This window comes from Zootermopsis nevadensis, unplaced genomic scaffold, assembly GCF_977971745.1.
Source record: "Zootermopsis nevadensis isolate Lab colony 2312 unplaced genomic scaffold, Znev_1.0 Znev_ptg000005l, whole genome shotgun sequence".
In the NCBI taxonomy this organism is placed as follows: domain Eukaryota; kingdom Metazoa; phylum Arthropoda; class Insecta; order Blattodea; family Termopsidae; genus Zootermopsis; species Zootermopsis nevadensis.
The window spans coordinates 3,341,817-3,358,686 of NW_028259137.1; the positions used below are offsets into that span (position 1 = coordinate 3,341,817).

General features: G+C 40.6%; 1 protein-coding gene across 8 annotated transcripts in view; it reads left to right on the forward strand.

The window, feature by feature from the left end:
• The window catches only part of LOC110841261 (cilia- and flagella-associated protein 161-like), a 37,694-nt gene that overhangs the window by 6,729 nt on the left and 14,095 nt on the right, over window positions 1-16,870 (forward strand). For all 8 annotated transcript variants that reach the window (XR_015533761.1, XM_087343403.1, XM_022086647.2 and 5 more), the window contains exon 4: window positions 8,626-8,710. Coding sequence is in view for 7 of the 8 variants with exons in the window: in XM_087343403.1 (XP_087199529.1) it covers window positions 8,626-8,710 (85 nt within the window). In the remaining variant the exon portion in view is untranslated. The remainder of the gene's footprint in view (window positions 1-8,625; window positions 8,711-16,870) is intronic.

Below are 16,870 nucleotides of genomic sequence, written 5' to 3' on the forward strand. Positions count from 1 at the left end.
ATCTATGGGAGATAGGAGTTGAAGGAGACTGGATTTTGTTGGCCCAGGACAGGGTCCGGTGGAGGGCTTTGGTTGGTTCGGTGATGAACCTTCGGGTTCGGTAAGCCATCTAGTTGGTTGGGTTCACTATTTGGGAAGCCTGAGGAAAAGAGACCGCTGGGGAGACCTAGACGTAGATGGGAGGATAATCTCAGGCGGGATCTATGGGAGATAGGAGTAGAAGGAGACTGGATTTTGTTGGCCCAAGGTGGAGGGCTTTGGTTGGTTCGGTGATGAACCTTCGGGTTCCGTAAGCCATCTGGTTGGTTGGGTCCACTATTTGGGAAGCCTGAGGAAAAGAGACCGCTGGGGAGACCTAGACGTAGATGGGAGGATAATCTCAGGCGGGATCTATGGGAGATAGGAGTAGTAGGAGACTGGATTTTGTTGGCCCAAGGTGGAGGGCTTTGGTTGGTTCGGTGATGAACCTTCGGGTTCCGTAAGCCATCTGGTTGGTTGGGTCCACTATTTGGGAAGCCTGAGGAAAAGAGACCGCTGGGGAGACCTAGACGTAGATGGGAGGATAATCTCAGGCGGGATCTATGGGAGATAGGAGTAGAAGGAGACTGGATTTTGTTGGCCCAAGGTGGAGGGCTTTGGTTGGTTCGGTGATGAACCTTCGGGTTCCGTAAGCCATCTGGTTGGTTGGGTCCACTATTTGGGAAGCCTGAGGAAAAGAGACCGCTGGGGAGACCTAGACGTAGATGGGAGGATAATCTCAGGCGGGATCTATGGGAGATAGGAGTAGAAGGAGACTGGATTTTGTTGGCCCAAGGTGGAGGGCTTTGGTTGGTTCGGTGATGAACCTTCGGGTTCCGTAAGCCATCTGGTTGGTTGGGTCCACTATTTGGGAAGCCTGAGGAAAAGAGACCGCTGGGGAGACCTAGACGTAGATGGGAGGATAATCTCAGGCGGGATCTATGGGAGATAGGAGTTGAAGGAGACTGGATTTTGTTGGCCCAAGGTGGAGGGCTTTGGTTGGTTCGGTGATGAACCTTCGGGTTCCGTAAGCCATCTGGTTGGTTGGGTCCACTATTTGGGAAGCCTGAGGAAAAGAGACCGCTGGGGAGACCTAGACGTAGATGGGAGGATAATCTCAGGCGGGATCTATGGGAGATAGGAGTTGAAGGAGACTGGATTTTGTTGGCCCAAGGTGGAGGGCTTTGGTTGGTTCGGTGATGAACCTTCGGGTTCCGTAAGCCATCTGGTTGGTTGGGTCCACTATTTGGGAAGCCTGAGGAAAAGAGACCGCTGGGGAGACCTAGACGTAGATGGGAGGATAATCTCAGGCGGGATCTATGGGAGATAGGAGTAGAAGGAGACTGGATTTTGTTGGCCCAGGACAGGGTCCGGTGGAGGGCTTTGGTTAGTTCGGTGATGAACCTTCGGGTTCGGTAAGCCATCTAGTTGGTTGGGTTCACTATTTGGGAAGCCTGAGGAAAAGAGACCGCTGGGGAGACCTAGACGTAGATGGGAGGATAATCTCAGGCGGGATCTATGGGAGATAGGAGTTGAAGGAGACTGGATTTTGTTGGCCCAAGGTGGAGGGCTTTGGTTGGTTCGGTGATGAACCTTCGGGTTCCGTAAGCCATCTGGTTGGTTGGGTCCACTATTTGGGAAGCCTGAGGAAAAGAGACCGCTGGGGAGACCTAGACGTAGATGGGAGGATAATCTCAGGCGGGATCTATGGGAGATAGGAGTCGAAGGAGACTGGATTTTGTTGGCCCAGGACAGGGTCCGGTGGAGGGCTTTGGTTAATTCGGTGATGAACCTTCGGGTTCCGTAAGCCATCTGGTTGGTTGGGTCCACTATTTGGGAAGCCTGAGGAAAAGAGACCGCTGGGGAGACCTAGACGTAGATGGGAGGATAATGTCAGGCGGGATCTATGGGAGATAGGAGTCGAAGGAGACTGGATTTTGTTGGCCCAGGACAGGGTCCGGTGGAGGGCTTTGGTTAATTCGGTGATGAACCTTCGGGTTCCGTAAGCCATCTGGTTGGTTGGGTCCACTATTTGGGAAGCCTGAGGAAAAGAGACCGCTGGGGAGACCTAGACGTAGATGGGAGGATAATCTCAGGCGGGATCTATGGGAGATAGGAGTCGAAGGAGACTGGATTTTGTTGGCCCAGGACAGGGTCCGGTGGAGGGCTTTGGTTAATTCGGTGATGAACCTTCGGGTTCCGTAAGCCATCTGGTTGGTTGGGTCCACTATTTGGGAAGCCTGAGGAAAAGAGACCGCTGGGGAGACCTAGACGTAGATGGGAGGATAATGTCAGGCGGGATCTATGGGAGATAGGAGTCGAAGGAGACTGGATTTTGTTGGCCCAGGACAGGGTCTGGTGGAGGGCTTTGGTTAGTTCGGTGATGAACCTTCGAGTTCCGTAAGCCATCTAGTTAGTTGGTTAGTTAGTTTGTCTTCTGGGTGGCATCGCCGTGAGGGCTTCTGGGTGTACGCCAACGTTTCCGGGGGAATATACTGCATCTACCTTAGGAGCTGAATACCAACATCGAAGTATTCACAGCGTCGAGAAACTCAAATTTAAACAAAACTCATACCAACTTATGTATTAATACTTCATTCTTCATAAATATACCGATTTTAAGATAAACAAAGGTCGTGTTATTGGACGAGGAAAAAGTAATCTGTACAGAAAAAAAGAAATACAACGTTCACTACTGTTTGTCATCTTTGTCTGTAAGAGGACGCCTGGATTCTTGAGAACTTAGGAACTTCAATGGTCTTTGGTTAAGTGACTGGCTTGTTTCAAAGTAGGGGTGACCATTACCAAACTCTCAGCTAAAACAGAAAACCGCTTCCTTTCGAATCTGCAGCTTTAACAGATATCTCTTATGGCATTTCAAAACGTGGTGGTTTTAGACGGCCTTGAAATGAATTGAACCTACTTTTCTTATATATTTAGAGATACAGTTTACCTCATTGACAAATACGTAAGACCATTTAATGTAATCCCTTTCGAAGTAGGCATGAACATGCTGTAACTATTACAAAATAAAAAATAAATCAAAATGGAAAATATTTTCAAACTCTAAGAACCAATTAGTACTTAGCAATCATATATCATGATTTTATATTTCAATAATCTTAGTATCAAATATATTTATAACACTGAATGTGATGTAAAGTACAGGTGATTCTCGTTATATGCGCTTTCGGTATTCGCGTTTTTTTTTTTTTTTTTTTAAGTTTTATGAAAAATATTAGTATCCTATCCGCGTCCACGGTAGAAGCAACCGCGCAAGCCCACTGAGATGCGCACGCAGTTTCATTGACTCGCCTTACCATTTTTACTCAGGTACTACAAAATTAAGGTCTCTCATGGTGCATTACTCAGGTACTCCGTTTTACGCGTTTTCAATATACACGCGTTGATTCGCAGAAACGCAAACTTGCTCGCTGATTGGAGGCTCGTATTTGTTACAAGCCGTGCGCTGTTAGGAGTGCGTCGTATAAGAAGACGGACGATTCATGGTTTTAGAATTTCTTCAGTGTAATCCATTCAGGAAAAAGCAAGTCATTAACCACCTTTTAAACTAGTCTTCAAAAGAAGTGTTCTTCCTATTTGTTTAGCTTGTCTCTCACGAGCTACGGCACTATGCAACTACTTCGAACAAGCTGTTAATATAAATGCATGCAAGCATTCATTGTTCAAACAGTTTGCTGTTCACGGAATAAAGAAACTACAATAACAAACCATAGGAATGCTTCTAGGATGATCCTAGTGTGCTGACAACTCGTGGTATAGTGTATTCCTTGAAACGTTAACCGGTGATTAAATGTCAGCTGTGTTCACGAGGTCACGTTGTTGGTCGATACCCGGAACAAAATTAACCCAATCTGTGTCACACCATGTTTCTCCAATATTTTATTCAAGCCCAGTGGTAATTATATGTACCACCTGTTTCAACAATCAATAACCATTCCAGTTTTTATTTATGGATTTTGTATGATTATTTCTGTAAACAGCGATTATTTCCTTAAACAGCGTTAACCAGTTGATCTTTTTAAAGGTGAAGAGTTGTGTTTACTTCGCGGTACGGACTGAATCCTTAAATACGTAATATTTAGACGAGATTTGACTTCAAAAGGTTAACCAGTTGATCTTTTTAATGGTGAAGAGTTGTGTTTTCTTCGCGGTACGGACTTAATTCTTAAATACGTAATATTTATACCAGCATTTTCAAATAAGCAATTCAAATTTTCGGATAAAATTTGCTCCTTTTTATAACACGTGGGGTTCTGTGATCAAATTGATGCAGGCCTACACACTTCACATCCCACCATGCGTGTTACATATCCCGCCCATCTCATACTTAATTTAATTTTCCTAGTATAATCATAAGCAATAAAAGATTTCAGTGAAACAATAATTTACGTGTTTGTTTCGTCACAGAGGAGACACAGAGTTGCTGACCTCGAGATAAAACGTTAAATAACGTAACACAGCTTAGGTCTGTATAAAACTTCAATATTAAAGTTAAAATATAAAAAAAAAATATTCTACAAGTGATTGATAGCTTTTAGAAGTATCGTACTTCAAATACAGGCGACAGAAACTGTTAAAGGACTTAGGATATTTGTCCCTCTTAATTCAAAGTATTAACTCGCGGCACACGCTAATTTGTCATATACATGACGGCACACCACAGAATTTTGGGGGTTCGAGACTGCACGTGGTCATAAATATGTTTCTCCATGCCCTGTTATGCATGTTGCATAAAGTCATCGAAGATGAAACGTACGTTTATGTGTTTTATGGGGAAAAGACACTGCTTTTTTAATTATAACACGCGAATGTAAAATTTCTAATACGAAAATATCGCGGCACACAGGTTGCAGACCAGTGATCAAAATTTAAAGAAATAAGGTAGAAACGAAGGGGGAAGAGATAAAGACGTGGAACGAATAAAGGAAAGGAAGATATGAAGATAAGAATGAAGTAATTCTCCGTTGAATTTCAACGGGCCGTTTAAATTGGTTGCGTGAGAAGCCTGTGGGAACTTTCTTACTGTTAGCTTTCCTGATGAAGGATGTTTATCTGCAGTCAGTGCTTTGACCGGTGACCGCAAAGAAAAACCGGGGGACTTTCCCCCCCTTCTGTGGTGAAGGACAAAACGCCAGAGAAGATCCACAATTTACTTTATACCAGCGTCTTTCAAGTTACACACGTAATGTTTATATCCTCCTGGGGATTTTTTGAAAGGCGTACAGTATATAGGCCTACGTTAAATATTCCTCCTTACTGTGCAAAAAATTTTACTCAGGAAAAAATATTTGACCTTGGAAGTCCAATGGCTGTAAATCTGTAGCTAGAAATTTGTCAGTTCGAAAAGGCTTTGTTATGTTGAGTTAAATCCTTTTATATTTTTTTTACAATATTTGTATATTCCCCCCCTCACAACCTTTATCCTCAATGTCAAAGTAAAAGTTTTTCTCATGGGTTACCACACATTAATAACCGTTGTAGTCCATGATTATCAAATTTTGAAAATTGAAAACTCACTTTTGGTTCATTGACTCGATGGGTTTACGTAATCGCGACGACCAACAAGAATGAACTGTCTTACGCGAATACAAGAATCTGGAACAATTTCAATCTAAAACCTTCAAAAAGAGACCAACAGACGAATCAAAATTCCCCCCCCCCCCCCCCAGAAGCAAACATTTACTGCGTCTGAAAAATTCACATCTTTATAAATTCACGTCGAATTAATGCCCTTATTGGGTAAGTGATTTTGTGCAAAGGATTTCGTACTCCTTAGTCATGAACATTCTTTTCAAAATCGGAAGTTAATGGGTGAAACAAAGAAGCTCGAGGAATTTATCGGATGTTATGGCAACTCACCGCCACGGTGGTCTAGCGGTTAGAACGTTGGCCGTGGTCTAGGCAACACGGAGTTTTCCTCCGTGGCATCCCAACAATTACTCCATTCACACACAGAAGAAGGCAATGGCAAACCACTTCTGGATCATCTGCCAAGAATGTATATGAACAGGTCCCAGTCCGAGAAAAGGATGGAAGGATCCTGTTCATATGGACCTATCGTCAGACAGAACACTAAATAATAATAAGATGAGGTGGTCTAGCGGTTAGAACGCTGGCCTTGTAATCCTGGGGTCCCGGGTTCGATTCCCGGCGGTGCCCGAATTTATAACTTGTGTTGGGCAAGGCCGTGGTCTAGGCAACACGGAGTTTTCCTCCGTGGCATCCCAACAATTACTCCATTCACACACAGAAGAAGGCAATGGCTAACCACTTCTGGATCATCTGTCAAGAACGTATATGAACAGGTCCCAGTCCGAGAAAAGGATGGAAGGATCCTGTTCATATGGACCTGTCCTCAGACAGAACACTAAATAAATAAAATGGAAACTCGGAATTGCAATTCCAGTCGTAACTGAGGTATAGGAAATGTGTTCCTTCCGTAAAAATTACAGTCACAGCTTCTTAAGTTTATGGAATAATTTGACTTAAGTATTACAAGTTACGTGGAGATAAGCGTTCGGCCAAGACAGAACTGGCTCAGGATTGGACCCGATGACGGGCTATTAGCGATGATGAACGAAGGGGTTCTTTTACCACGTAGTTAGTTACGCGTAGGGTCTATTAGACCTATAAATATTTCTCTGCTAATATTTCTTGGTTGCTAACTGTGACCTCAGGAGATCGAATTTGCCTATTACAAGTCTTTAAAACTCAAAATTGTTATTATAAACTGACATTGTTTCTTGTTTGTTTAACGACATCGTACCATGCCATTGTAATATGTAGTTAAGGCAGTGGAAAGAAACTATTACGTGTTTTAGGTATTCTCATACCATTGACCTGGAAGGGCTGAGGAAGACCTCGAACTCTAGCTGTGCTCCTGGATGTCCCGAGTACAAAATACTTTGCAAATCATTAGGCCAGTGGTAAATATTGTTACCACTGGACTTGAAAGTGTTAAAATTATACCACGACAGCTCCCTTCTACATTTCCGTTAAACCAACTTGTCATTTCACGCTACGTATACAGGCTGTCCCAAAAATATGTATACATATTTTTGGGACATTGTATAATCTGCGGTTATCGTGTGTGTGTGTAGAAGGAAGCAGGACTGAAGATAGACGAGGAATACAGGTTTTATGCCAACGTGAGTATTATTATTATTGCATTACAGTATACGCACTAACGGAACACACAACTCAGAATGTCTGTTCTAGGAATTAATGGTTTTCTAACGGCGTACCTCAACTCTCTCAACCTCTGCTCTTCAAAACGTCCAGACTGAGTCGATAATTCTGCTGGTAGGTGACTCTGCTAACAGTATAATAAAAATGTAAGGATACGAAATTGCTGTCATAAAAAGCAGGAAGGGTAAAGCCTCTACAGCGATATCCCCAGGTGTTTATAAAGATTTTTGACCGAGATATCCACTGCTATAAAATGTTTTCGCGTACAAGATAATCTTAATGGAGGTGTTAGTGCTGTTCTGTAGTTCGTAATATTTCAACCAGAAGTAAAAAAAAGGAAGTATTTTTATGAACATGGACTGCAGGAAAACCACAGTACAGACAGATGTCTTTTGTTTCGTACATCCGAGGACTTTACGCCGTCTGTTTTAAAAGTAACTGTGCGAATAAATTATTTATTTACATATAGTTTATTTAACGACGATCAGACTAAATAGCATCGAATGAGAATTTGCCTGGATGGACTGAGAAAGACCACGAAAGAAACCGCAGTCAGGATTCTCCCGGCAGAGATTTGAACCCCGGGGCCTTCCGAAAACTAATCACGAGTGTTAACCACTCGATTTTACAGGCAAAGAAACCCCACGCCATATTAATTATGACCACTGCTTCAGCGACTTAGTTTTGTTCCGGTTAGTTATTTTTTTCATCTCTGAAGAAGGACACAGAATGTTTATCCGAAACATTGGCATCTACCAACGACTATACACGGAGCAAAATCCACATCATCATCATCATCATCTGATTGGTTATGTGATCACCACGGTGGTCTAGCGGTTAGAACGCTGGCCTTGTAATCCTGGGGTCTCGGGTTCGATTCCCGGCGGTGCCCGAATTTATAACTTGTGTTGGGCAAGGCCGTGGTCTAGGCAATCCCAACAATTACTCCATTCACACACAGAAGAAGGCAATGGCAAACCACTTCTGGATCATCTGCCAAGAACGTATATGAACAGGTCCCAGTCCGAGAAAAGGATGGAAGGATCCTGTTCATATGGACCTGTCGTCAGACAGAACACTACAAATAATAATAAAAAAAACAATACAGTTCCATGAATCACAATTTGAAAACTTTTATTATAATATTTTGTGATTCTTACGCAGTCCAGCAACGTTGCCTACAGTTACCATTGCGAGACACATACTTATTTCATTATGATTTTGCATACTCGAGGATGTTAACCTATTCTTTCTATGAGCAGGTTCCTGATGTGAACAATTCCCTCCAACACGGTGGGAAAGATTTGTCTTTGTTTGCGTCTAATTGGATGCGATACGAACAAATGCGTTGGCCCGTGTGAATTTGTACCAATTACGGCCTCATTTTTGTTTCAGCGGGGATTGTCTCAAGCGAGATGGAGAACCTTTGAAGTTCGGCCAGGATTTCAACTTATGTCCCGTGGTAAATCTCTCAGGACACGTGAGTATGCCATTAAGGAACAATGGTACAAGTGTCTTAAGTTCATGTTGTGTATTTCACATGGGCTATTAAGGTTACGAATTTCGGTATTTTTCTCACAATCTTTTCTGTAATTGTAAGGGTGAACCTTCGTGACCTTCAAGATCACCAGAGAAATTTTCAGCAATCCCTTTTATAATTACTACATGCACGTGAATTTACAAACTGTATAAATGTTAATCAAAAGTCAAGAAACCCCATATTAAAATATTTATTTGTGGTTGAAATTCAACACATTTTGGTCGGATTAATAACTTACAAGAATGAGTTCAGGGATATATTTCTCGATTTAATGTTGCATAACAAATCAACAATTTCCGTGACGCTGGAAGCTTGCAGGGCAGAAATCGTTCCGCTGCATTAAACATAAGACAGTGAGCGAACGCTTTGGGCAATTAACATGACATTATTGTTTTGTTGTTGTTGTTTTTTTTTTTTTTTTTTTTTTTTTTTTTTACAAACAGAACGTGTGTCGCAAATGGGATGCGTGACTTTTAGATCGCTCTGTACTTGCCGCAAGGTATCTACGAGCGTCGTTAACCGTTACAAATACACAAGATGGCGGCCAGCCAGAGGAGTTAAGCGGAAGTTGGGGGATCCATAGCCCATAACGCGTCTTGATTCCCTTCTCCTTTCCGTATTCCCCTCCAATCTTACTGTAACTTAGCTCAAGCTCGTATATACTTTGCGACCACAATAGGATTAATTTATTGGGACCTGACTGGCGTTCGAGGTAGCACTCGGCTAAGATCTCTTCTACAGGTCATCCTGACTGAAGTTTTTCGTTGTTTTACTCAGTGACTCCCAAATTATCTTAACAACATACTAATACGGGACCGGAGTTAGATTCCTACCAGGATATCGCCGAGCCAACGTGCAGACAGGTTTTAGGGCTCACCCTGTTTTCTATCCAGGTGCTACAGGATGTCTTGCCTCAAGGGTAAGACAGGTGGGGGTGTGAAGCTGAACATTCGACCCCTTCTAGTGCCGAGGTTCAGAATGCGTGGAGCTTCTGGCATACCTCCATTTCCCCCCATACATGTTCATGGCGTGATACCTTCCCAGATACTACATAAAGTAAGCAGTAGGCACAGTGTCGTTTAATAAATCAAGGCATGAACACGTGGTAGAATTTTGTGCCCTGGAGATTTCCTGCATCGATCCATGATCCTCAGAGGATGGAGGTCACGCAACTTTTAGTGGTAATGTTTCTTAACAGACTAGCGTATGACCCGTCAAAGCTGACGGGAATGAACCTTTTCATTTTAAACAGCAATTCAATTTATTACAGTGCTGATTTTTTTGCAAATCGACTGAAAGTAAGAAATTTATAGAATTTATTTTTGAATCTTCACGGCGACTAAAGCCAGACTCCCGTCAAACGTAGACTCCGCCTACCACAGGCGCCATTATAGCGTTGTTTGCATTTATTGCTACCAGAGTCCCCACCGTCAGAGCTCAATTTCGATGTATTGACATTGAAAAAAAATAATATTAATTTTACTTTGTATTTACATAACGAACTTACGTAGTCTCGAGGCTTCGATAATATCTATTCACTTTTTGAATTCAAGAAACAGATTAATAATTTTAATAAATTAGTTACTGTCATTGTTCGTATGACAAACCGAAGTACGGGGGTCACAGTTGAGAGGGACGGAAAAGTAGAATTTTGTCCCTAAAGGCTGTACCTATTCACTGTGTGAATAGCAAATTTGTAAAATAAAAATTGATTTTTTTTTAAAAAAAAATGGTGCATTACTTTTGAAGTGAAGTTTTAACTTTATGGAAGGTACTGAACCAATATGGAGTACGATAAAGTTTTACCGATATATTTTACTACAGACAATCAAAACAAAAATTAGAATCGACCCTGAAGATGAAGACGAAGTTCCTCCAAGACGACGGTAATCACTTACAATATAACACATCCCAACCCAGAATACCACAGATCACATCTTTAATTCGCCGATCAGATCCTGAAATGTCTGAAGCGTCGGTATGAAACGTCATTGAGATATTTTGCGTTGTTTAAAATACGCAAGTAGAAGGAGAGTCTAATCTCCACATTACAGATTAATTTTATTCACTTTATGATTTGAATGCTACAGAAAATATAAAAAAAATTGATGTCTGAAACTACAAATTACAGATGGCAAGGCAGGTTGTCGATACATATATATTCATCTTTGCAAGGTTTGCGAATGCAAATTAGACATGCGCAGATACGATCTCACTAAGCTTAGGCTAGGGCAGTGTTGTTGCCATGATCAGATCTCAACTGTCAATCTATCCACTAATGTACTACAAATATCCGTCTGTAATGCCTGTCGTAAGCACTTAAAATTACTTTTAATTTTCGATTTTACGCCAATGACAGCTGCTTCTAAAATCAACTTGGTACAAGGGTAAAACCACTTACCACGGTCTACAAATGGCCTTATATCACGGTTAATGATTTCAATTTTAAACAGTCTTTTGCTTGTATGTATTTGGCATATCAGATCGTCCTAGAAATATAAACGAACACTCGAACATAATCAGTAACTTTTTGAATGTGTAGTCTGTCCTTTCATTAAAAGTAATGGAAAAACAGAGTAATCTATCCACCCTCCGCGATCTGACGTCTATCCTAAAACGATGGCACAGACGCTTCGCCCTTGTGATCAGAACAAACATGGTGGAACAGTTTCCAAACTTAGAATGCCTCGTGTCCACCTACACAACTTCCATCTACAGGCTACATTTTTTAAAAGCTGTCACGATAAACACGCGACATGAAAATTATTCGAATAAAATATGAAAATTCATTTTCCTACACGCGAATTAATTAGCGAGTACCACCTTCTAATTCGCTGATTCACACTGCAGTAACCATGGAAACTATTTTTTCCTCGTTCTACCTTATATTTTATAAGCGATGGACACTGCATCCAACATTCCCCCGAGAAAATCTTCTGCGACCATAATAATAAACGAATATCACTAAAAAAAAATAAAAGAAATCGAAACTTTCGATATTCGATATCACAAGATCGACAGTGAATTCGTAATACTTTAACAATTTAATATGACAATTCCATGTGTATGGAAGACTATATGATTTTTAAATCTTTTAAGCCTAAGCTCATCTAAAAATATATAAATCTTAGAAGATCTCTTTCGTCTGGTAGATGTTAACCAACGTTTCAGAGGTCATACTGCCTCCGTCATCAGGGCGATGAGTATGAAGATTTCTGTCTTCTGGGTTATTGCGCCGTGTAGTCTGGTCGATGTTAACCAACGTTTCAGAGGTCATACTGCCTCCATCATCAGGGCGATGAATACCACAACTCGTCTCCATTACAAATGTCAGTGGGTATATAAATAATAGTTTCTTTACGCTGATAATGACACGGAACCCATAAATACAATATTCGGGCAACACGTGGGGTTGGTACACACAGTTACCACTGAACCTTGAAGGGTTAACGTACCCTAGGTTCTGTGTGAAGTGTAGGAACGGACACGAAAAATATTGGAATTAAAAAAACATAGAATAACTCTGTTCATAATTTGATTCCCGTAGACAAAATATAAAAGATTAATAACTTTTCACTGTACGCCGAAGTTAATTTGGAACTCCCTTGGGCGACGGTCCCAAAGACCCGCTCTGCTCGGTTGCCTACTCGGATGTTAAGGCGTCTACGTGGAATTTGTACTTGAACTGTAATAAAGGATTTCTGATTCGCAACAGACAGTCATTACAGTGCATTAACGTATAATTCAAGGTTAAAATGTTATGTGCATGTCTTTGCTGGTCTGAAGACGGAAAGGAATTTGCTCTAGACTAGGACTGCAAAAATGGCTTTATAGCTTACAGCAAATAGAAGCATATCTAGAAAACAAGTTGAAGAACGAATCGCGCAGTTTCTTCACAGACTGACAGGCAGTGGAATCTGGTAAGCGAGATGTACGTCCATACTAAGTAACACACGGACAATATATCGCAATCACGTTTAACTTTAATCGAGTCGTTTTGCTTGTTTTTAAAGGTATTATTGCTTAAGGAATACAAATCACAGTGGAGTTATTCTGTATCATTTGTGTTTGTATTACAGAATGTCTCAAAGACGTATGGCCTAATCGTAAATCAAGCCTGCAGGCACGTTTTCATTAAAAACATAACAAAAATGGCTGTATCTGACTTCCTGAATTAACATTAATTTACCAACAAATATTGTCATAAAACATTTCACTTCAGTAAAGGTTCCAAAGTTTTGTTAACTGTGGAAATCTTTTGGTCCTGAAAATTATTGAAGGAATCAAATTTTTCTGTGTAAAAACAAATAATTTTTAGGACTGGTACAAAATATATTATGTTTTCCGATACGTCGAAACTTTGCTTTGAAGCCCATCAAACCGCGTATATTATCAGTACCGGGGGCTTTTTTCCCCCCAGGGGTAAAGTCAGTGCTCTGATGATGGATGTGGATAAGGCCTCCGAAACGTCGGACTTCTCTCCAGAACTGGCCGAGAGGTTTTCGTCGGATTGGTTACATATATTTTGAGGCGTAGGGTAGCAGTGGTTCTGACAGAGATTTTCCTTCATCCCTTTAGACAAATACCAAGATAATACCTTAAATTAGTCCACGACCGCTTCCTTCCACATCCTTTCCAATTCATTAAACATTTTATCATTCGACGCGTCTTTAAATAAATCGTAAGGTATTTTAATAAAATATTTTACATCGGTGACAAATATATAAATAATATATTACGTACGTCTACAGTCATTTAATAATGTGATTTGAACACTGTACTCGTAAATCTGGTACATATGAAAACAAAAATTGTTGCAATAGCGAAATTTCAGGTTCTCTCAGCGGCGACTTCGAACATGGCTGTCTTCTGGGTTGTTGCACCGTGTTGTGTGGTGGGTTTGCCGACGTTTCAGAGGTACTTTTCTGCTTCAATCATCAGGGCGATGGAAAACTTATCGTCCTGTTGATAAAAGCGGTGAGTAACTCTGAAACGTCGGGAAAATTCCACCAGACAATACGGTGCAACAAACCTAGAAGACAGGAAAATCGTTTTGTATCACAGATGTAAACAATTTAAAGTAAAAGTTCTCAAATGCTGATATTAGATCTTCATTAACTTCTGTTCTCTTCCTAGACAAGTTACTGAAATGTCTCCGGCCTGACTGGAGAAAATTTATAATTGTTTTGGGGGCATATTCCCTGCATATCATATTTATTTATTCATCCTAGTTAAGCGATGACGAGTACAGATTATGGAGTTCCTTATCATGCAGTTTTCCCAGCCTCTTTACGTTCTCTCTTAGAAAAAAATATTATCGTCACCACCCTATTCCTCAAAGACCCTCAATCTGTGATCTTCATTCCACATAAAAGACCGATTTTCATACCCATACAAAACTATAATCCTGTTCATTTATATTTAACATGAATTGATAGCTACGAATTTTTCGGACAAATGAACAATTCCTGGTGGAAGATTACGGTCAGACATAGCATGAAGGAGATAAGAAATGCGTACAAAATTTTAGTTTCAGAGACCTGGAAAGGCGAGGCCAGTCGGAAGACTTAGTCATCAGGAAATAGAGTTGAGTGTGACTAGAGGATTCATCTTCACGAGGATAGTTACCACTGGCTGGCTCTTGTGAACACGGCGATGAACATTTGGGTTATATAAAAGGCGGGGAATTTATTGACTAGCACAGGGGTACTCAACCTTTTTCGCTGGCGTACCACTAAAATTCTAATTTAACACATTAAATGTACCACTGACCAAATGCGTTCAGGGAAAACTTATTTATATTAATGTTATCTTTTTATTTTCTTACTTAGTTCGCGTACCATAGGTTGAGGGAACGCAGGACTTAGCTGATCGTAGCTTTTAGACAAGGGTTCTACCCCATTTAGTTCGTCAGTTAGTCACCAGTTTGTATATTCTTTAAATTTTATGAATTATTGGAATTGAATCACTATTATGAGTGACAAACAATGTTATATTTTGCCCTAATCATTAACGACGTTGTCTTGAGTGCACTGGGTACGTAATGACCGACAGTTGCCTCGCTTTTCAAATAGGACAACTACTTTTGCAAGCAATAATTCTTCCTTCTATTTAAAACCACTTTACGAAGAAATATATTGCAGCTAACAGTCTACATCCTTGAAAACATAAATTACAAAACGCTGCTGTTTGATGCCTTGTGTTCTGATTACCAAGGAAAAATACGAACTTTTAACATTTCTTAGACATTAACCATTATCCTAATTTGAATTTAAAAACGACGTTTCGGAGACAGCAATCTGTATCAGCCCTCAGGTAAAATTTAGTCTATCGTGACTAGCTGTATCGATTAGGACCAGCAGAACAAGTTTTACCTGACGTCCGAGACACATTCATGTCACCGAAACGTCGTAATTAACTTCCTTGATCAGACCAGAAACTGACTTTGCTCACGGAAGACCTTAGAAATAATTCAATTCTGTACTTTAAAACCTTTTAACACGCACGTATTACAAATTAATAACTTAACTCTTTAGTGTATGTTTGAGTAAGGATTTCGATTATGTCATTGACTGAGCAGAAGGTTTAACACGAGCCCGTCACTGGCCAATTCTAAGCCAGATTCATCCACCTCCATTTTTCGCAATCCTGCTTTAAGATCCATCTTGACATTGTCCTCCCATCACCTTCTTTGTCTTCCATGTGACATTTTCCAAAAGTTTCCCTCACCTAAATTTTTAACGCAGAATCTGTCTACCCCACGCGTGCTACGTTTTCGACCCATCGGACGTTTCTCGTCTCATAATAAGTGATCTGTATAAACCACTAAGATCGTACTTAAAACACCATGAATTAATCACATCATGTATTTTGCTTAGGTTAAAATATTCACCCGATCACTTTGTTTTCAGACATGGTTTGGTTGACAAATGTGCATACGCCCATATGTAATTGTATCGCTGTATACATCAGCATTACGCATTTATGGAATGACTTACATCTCAGTATTTTGCATTGTTAAACCCATATATCTCCGATTATGCAAATTTGTTCATACTCCCTTCTGGCAAGTTTCCAGTGACATGAAATTCGTGTTCTTTCCTCAGTGTAAGAGACCATATTTCATATCCATACAAAATAAGTGGCAAAATTATGGGTTCGTATATCATAAACGTCTTGTATTTTGAGAATTTAGATTCGAAATTTTTTTTTTTTTAAAACCGAGTTACAATAACTATTTCAAGATTTATCCTTGTTGTGTAAAGTCTGTGTTGGGGCTGTATAATTCTTTATTTTTGCTTACAAGTAGGTGATCCACTCCCCTAAAGAAGATACCGGCTTTCTCTATTACTAAAGGTCGCCACCACGCAGGCTTTTACCACGTTCCACATAGTTAGCGAAAGTTACTCGATCAACACGCGCATTAAGTCTACCTTTATTCACGATGACCACCACGCCACTGACGTAAAGTGAAAAGTCTAAATGCGTGATAGACCAAGATCTCTTGTCTTCTGCGTTGTTGAGTCGTGTAGTCGAACACGATTTTCTGATGTTTCAACTGGACTTCCTGCTTCCATCATCAGGACCGTCGGTAAACTTCTACCAGACTGTGACACAACAACTCAGAAGGTTGCCATCTTCATACTCGTCGCCGTGAGAACCTCAAATCTTCCAATGTGAAAGGCCCAATCGCTATTCTCGTAAATCTAGAATTAAATAACTTGTGCTATCTTGGGTTAACGCCTCATATGGGTAACACCCCCCCTTCAAAAGAGTAGGTGCAGGACTGCTCAGTGGGGGGTTTAACCCTCAACCCTCGCTACATACGAATTAATTGGCTTCAAAAGCTAACCCCAATACTTTTGAGGTCCACTTATATAAACACATGACAAACTACCTGCGTAGATTTAAAATTATTTTCAAAAATTACGATTAAAATGTCTGTAGAATTCAATCTGACATTGGACCTGAACTCACGTGTAGTAAATCGATAGTGACTGAAGGAATTATGAATAAATTTTACATACATGGGTGTTAATTAAATTCGTCGCTTTGGACAACAGGAGGCACCATATGTGAAGCCCTATTTGCGTTTCTCCT